The sequence below is a fragment of the Lottia gigantea genome (assembly GCF_000327385.1).
Source record: "Lottia gigantea unplaced genomic scaffold LOTGIsca_246, whole genome shotgun sequence".
Taxonomy (NCBI): Eukaryota; Metazoa; Mollusca; class Gastropoda; family Lottiidae; genus Lottia; species Lottia gigantea.
This window is the reverse complement of record NW_008708732.1, coordinates 3,275-9,649: the sequence shown is the minus strand read 5'-3', so window position 1 is coordinate 9,649 and position 6,375 is coordinate 3,275. Positions and strand designations below refer to the sequence as shown.

The 6,375-nt window shown below is 33.4% G+C and overlaps 1 protein-coding gene across 1 annotated transcript; it reads left to right on the top strand.

Annotated features, from left to right (window-relative positions):
- Positions 1-751: 751 nt before the first annotated feature.
- Positions 752-1,366, top strand: LOTGIDRAFT_175142 (hypothetical protein; the record flags this gene model as incomplete). The annotated part of the gene is made up of 1 exon (XM_009055492.1): positions 752-1,366. One exon carries the CDS (start codon positions 752-754, stop codon positions 1,364-1,366), a length of 615 nt encoding a protein of 204 aa, XP_009053740.1.
- Between the last annotated feature and the right edge of the window lie 5,009 nt (positions 1,367-6,375).

Sequence of the window (6,375 nt, the reverse complement as noted above, 5' to 3'; positions counted from 1 at the left end):
TTCCTTCGCTAGGTATATTAAAATGCTTATTTTAGTGTGCTAACAATGTGAAATGTGCAAAAAATTTTTGAAACCTAAAAAGTGTAATTTTTTGAAATATTAAAAAAAAATTGGATGAAATCCACTAAATAAAAAAAAAGTGGTAAAAATTAAATACCACGTTTTTCTCCATAGACTCACGTGGTGACATTGGCCTAATTTAACAAGTTACCACGCCGTGGTATATAGCTGTAAGGGTACTTATGACTATTTACCACGCTTACCACGCCAGTGGTAAATAGCCACTGCCATACTTACACATTTGATTTGCGATTTGCAGGAAAATATCGCAAATTTTGCAAGCTTTGCGCATGCACAGTACCAAGTTTCTTATTTAAATTTCTATCCACCTTCGTATGCACCTTTTTGTTGTAAGACTGTTACTGTTAAGGGAACAGTTCCAGTTTGTTATCGAAATGTCAATTCTTTTTTGCTTTGTTTTCATATTGATTTTGCCCTGCTTTGTTATCATACTTTCAAAATATATAATTGTTTGTCGTTTGAGGTACGAATTAGACAGAAATTAATTTCCCATGAAGGGAGATAACTATTGTTAATTGTGAGTGAAGTATGAGTAATATTGAGTATTATTAATTAGAAGTTACTAAGGACAGTAAAGTGTTTGTTTGGTCATTCAGCGAAGTGACCAAGCGGCTGGTAGCACACAGAGTTTATTTGCTCTGATATTTTTGTTGACTGGCGATTTTGAATCATGGATGGGGCGCCCGATTCAGATATCAAGGATACATTGATGCAGTTGACTTGGAAATATGAAGGTAATAAGATTCAATACAATTTTAATTCTGAATTGGATGAAAATTTGAGGCAGATTAGTTGGGCTATAGAAAACAAGAAATTTGATTATGTAGAAGAATTGATGAAGGTTTCACAGGAAAAATTGCATACTCGTAATAAGCATATACGTATAGCAGATTCTTCGGAAGGTGGTTGGGACACCGTCAAGCAGTATGAGGCAAATCCATTGGCTAGTGATTCAGAGGATGAATCACGGATTCTTAAGGCAGAGGGCAGGGCTTTGCGGAAGAGGAAGAACAAAAAGGGGAATACTGGTAAATCTAAAGTATCTAATTTTTCTTTACCTGGACCGAGTTCATCTTTTAACCAAGGTCAACAGTTCACCCAAGGTCAATTTGGATTTGGAAAAATGAATTCCTTTCGTGCCTACAATGGGCAAGGTACAGGAAGCAGTTCCGGTAATGGAGTCGTCGGAGGATGTTGTTTTGCATGCGGGCAAAGTGGACATTTCAGGAGAGAGTGCCCAAATATTTATCATGGTACAGCAAGTGGTGGAGCCAATCAGAAATAAAGGAGTGCCATTAAATTTAGAGAAAAACGTTCAAGATGAGTATTTCACTAATTTTCAAGATCTTTTTACAAATGATTATTATGAATATGAACAGGGTCAAAAGCAAATATTAGTTAAAGGTCGATTAAAACGGAACATTGAGTTTTGGCGGCAAATTGGTGCTAATAGTTTTATATTAGATATTATAGAATGTGGCTATAAAATTTTGTTCTTTTCATCTCCTGTGAATACTTTTTCAAAAAATAATTTATCTGCTTTAAAGGAAAGTGAGTTTGTTAGTAATGCTATCAATGATTTATTAGTAAGGGGTTTGATTGAGAAGTGTGAGCAAGCACCATTTGTTGTGAATCCTCTGACAGTTTCTGTTCAGAGTAATGGCAAGAAAAGGTTGATTTTAGATTTAAGAATTGTAAATAAGCATGTTTGGAAACAATCTATTAAATACGAAGATATTAGATTAGTTTTAGATTATATTAAGAAAGGTTGTTTTATGTTTAAATTTGATATTCATTCAGCTTATCACTCTATAGATATATATCAACCACATACAGAGTATTTAGGTTTTGCATGGGAATTGAGTAAGGGTTTTTTTTTCGTACTTTAAATTTTTGGTACTTCCGTTCGGATTAACTTCAGCACCTTACGCTTTTACAAAACTGACAAAACCTTTAGTAGCTAAATGGAGGTCTGAATCAAAGTTAAATCTGATGTTTTTGGATGATGGCTTTGGGTGTGCACATGATTACATCGACACATTAAAAATGTCGAAAGACATTAAGGAAGATTTATTGTTGTCCGGGTTCGTACCTAAAGTGGATAAATCTTGTTGGGAACCACAACAGAGGTTAGTTTATTTGGGCGTTGTGTTGGATTCTGGGGAGGGTAGTATATCGATACGCGATACAAGGATTGAGAAGGCTAAAAATCTGATTCTTGATATTCAAGAATGTTATAAGCTTAGTCAAAGGGTTCATGTTAAGAAATTAGCAAGTTTTATTGGTCAGATAATTTCTATGAGCATAGTGATAGGGAATATGTCACAAATAATGACGCGATATTTGAGTATGGATGTGGTATCTGCTCATACTTGGAACACTTTTATCAAACTATCAGATGATAGTTTAGGACAATTAAAGTTTTGGAAGAGTAATTTAAATGATATTAATAAGCGCTTGTTATGTAATAAGGTTTATGTGTCTAAGATAGTTTATAGTGATGCCAGTAATAGTGGATATGGGGGTTATGAAGTAGAAACGGCGAGTGGGGTGGCGCATGGTATGTGGGATTAGAATGGATTCCCAGAACTTTGAATGAGAAAGCTGATTATCTGTCTAGAATAGTAGATTTTGACGATTGGGGAATATCGTTTGATATTTTGAATATGATTCAGAATAGAATGGAGTAAAAGTTTAGGTTTGTTTGTACCACCAATATGTTTGGTATCTAGAGTATTGTTGCAAATGAGACAACAGAGTGCAAAGGGCATCTTAGTTATTCCTGCGTGGAAATGTGCTAAATTTTGGCCTTTTATTGTTAATAAAGATTCGGAATTTAATGTAAACATTATTGATTGGTTGAAGTTGCCAATAGAAAAAGAATATTATATTTCTTGTAGAAATGGAAGTGGAATGTTTGGAAATGAGGATCTTAGGTTCAAAATGTTAGCTTTATACATGAATTTTTCGGTGATTTGATTTGCATTATGTTTTTAATGTTTAGGGCGGGGGTGGTAGGAGTGGTAGTATTGTTAGGGGGCGTAAACAATTGTTTATTTATTATACGGCGTAGCTGCCATTAGAATTGCTGAGATGATTGGATCATCTACAGGCTGACAAGTCTTTATAATATGTGTAGTTGTTGATAATATTAATAATTGTATTTGCTAAAGTTGGGTGTATAATTTAGTGTGTGTAATCACATTTGTTTTTTCAGTGTTATGCTAATGATATTGATGATTTACCAGAAGTGTTAGCTGATAAAGTCCCTTTATTACCTTCCTTATTAATGAATTGTAGGGCTTCTGGGATGTGTTCTACGTATACTCATGGTTTTAATAGATGGAAACGTTGGGCATTGCATAATGATTTGAACGAAAGCGACACTTTACCCGCAAAAGCTTTTCATGTTGCTATTTATTTAGCGTCGCTCATACAGACAGCCAATACTCCTAGTCCAATTTTTACTGCATTTTATAGTTTGAAATGGGTGCATGAGCTGTTTGATTTTCGTTCTCCTATTGAGTCTCATATTGTTCAGAATATTTTAGAAGCCGCGAAAAGGCGTTTAGCTAAACCTGTAATTAAAAAGAGCCAATTACTGTTAAAATGTTATCAGATATGTTTTCTACGTTGTATGTTCCTAGTAATGTTAAAAATCAAAGAATCATATCTCTATGTTTGTTAGCTTATGCTGGTTTTTTAAGAAGTAGTGAATTATTAAATATCAAACGTTCTGATATTGTTTTTTCTGAAACACATTTGTCTTTGTTTTTTGAAAATAGTAAAACTGATAAGTATAGAGATGGTGCATGGATAGTAATAGCTAAAACTGGTACTAATCTCTGTCCTGTAGTTAATTTACAGCGGTATTTTGATCGGGCGGGTAAAGATGAATTTAGTGATGTGTATATATGTTCTGCTTTGAGTGCTTTTAAAGATTGTTATAAAGTTAAGAACAATAATAAGCCTATTTCTTATACTACTTTAAGGGAATTATTTATAAATGCATTTAAGTCGCATGTTGTAGATATAAATAAATATTGTTTACATTCGTTGAGATCCGGTGGAGCTACTGCAGCTGCGGGAAATGGTAAATCAGATTGGTTATTTAAACGACACGGGCGTTGGGTCAGCGAATTAGCAAAAGATGGATATGTTAAAGATGATTTGAACGAGAGATTGAAAGTTTCTCAGAGCTTAGGTCTCTAATTTGTCCCAGACTTTGGGTTCAGCGATACCATTTACGCTTATATCAATAAATATAATATTTGTATAGTATTTCGTATTCATTTTGTATGATATGGGGAATATGAGAAAGGGTGGGGGCTATTTTGCAAGAGTTGTCGATATGTCATGGGAAATATAATTGTTTGTCGTTTGAGGTACGAATTAGACAGAAATTAATTTCCCATGAAGGGAGATAACTATTGTTAATTGTGAGTGAAGTATGAGTAATATTGAGTATTATTAAGTTACTAAGGACAGTAAAGTGTTTGTTTGGTCATTCAGCGAAGTGACCAAGCGGCTGGTAGCACACAGAGTTTATTTTATTTTTTCATAATTCATCTGAAATTTGTATTAAGTTGTATATTTGGTTGCAAAGAAATAATCGTTTTGTTTATATAGTTTTACATAATTTGATGATATTATTATTTGAGTTTGTGTTCTAAATTTTCTGATTATTAATTGCATTGATTTTGATGTAAATTTTTATTGAGATTAGGAAAGTAATGTTACGTACGTCCAACGTTTCGCTTTGGAGAGTCTCTTCGCATTGGACACAGGTTTCTGTTTCAGTTTTTCCTGGGTGGTGAGTTAACCTAATTTTAGTGGATTTTTTATGTAGTGTAATAATTATATAATTATTGTAATGTTGTATTATGTATGAATGTTGAGGTTGGTGGTGGGGTTTAAGGATGAATGGCGGTTTTGCATCAGCGATATCATTTATGAAATGCATTAGATCTACATATTTGGTTTTTTAACTATTGAATATAAATTGGAACATTTTTGCAAAACCGAGACATTGCAAAATGTGGAAAAAGTAGATAATTGACTTTAGTAGGCGCAATTAAAGAAAATGTTGTAATTATTTGAAAACTTTGAACGCTTCTATCTCAAGAGTTACACCTTGGATGATGTTGATATTTATAGTAATAATTAATATTGACTACAACTTTTACTTGATGTTTATATTGGTTCTGGTTTTATGGGTGTCACTAAAAGTTGAGTTTCCATTTATAAAGTATTAGTATTTATAAAGTAATAGGTGACCTAATAGAGATTTTTTTTCAGATTCCATTCAATATTTGTGTAATATGTTTTATGTCAAGTTATGATGAATAAACATGCTCTAGGATGGATTAAACTGTGTTATACTGTAAGTTGTAAGCACCTTAAAGGTATACCTCCACATAATTTCACAGTTTTCTTATATCTAATCAGAATTTCATCAAACTTTGTATGTATTTAAATTGACAAATGCACTTCCTCTTAACTGCACACCTTTGTATGTACCTGTTTGTCGTAAAATGCCCTGCATCATTACTGTTAAGGGAACAGTTCTAGCTGTAGGACTTTTTTGTGAAATTTACACACCTTCCTGTGCTTAGATTGCAGTAGTTCCAGCAACCATTCCACTTTCCTAGACCTTCTGTAATAGCAAGGTGTTGTATAAATTTAAATTTTGCAAAACTGGAAGTAGCTCAATTCAATATGTGCAAAAGTAAAGATAGTGGACCACAGCCATATACGACCACCACGGCATGCGGATGGTAAAAATGTTGACAGATGGACGGATGGACAGGGGTGCCGACAATATATGTCCAACTTTACGGTATACCGCCCAACCCTAGTCGTCGCCCCTGTCCACAATTGGCTTGTGAACGCAATAGAGACAACAGTTTTTATCTGTCTTGAATGAAATTTGGTGTTATCATTTATATTAATGAGATCTTGGTCAAGTTTGAATTTGACAATCTTTTGAGTTATTGTCCTTGACTTAGGAAAAACGCGTCAAAATTTGTTTGTGAACACAATAGAGACTACAGTTTTCAACTGATTTTAATAAAATTTGATGTGATCATTTATATTGATGAGATCCTGGTCAAGATCAAATCTGATGATCTTTCGATGAGTGTTTTTGAGTTGTTGCTTTTGATTTATGATTTTGTTTTGGAACAAATTAAAGAGAACAGTTTTCATCCGATTTAAATGAAATTTGATATGATCAATTATAATGATAAGATCTTAGACAAGTTCGAATTTGACATCTTTTGATGAGCATCTTTG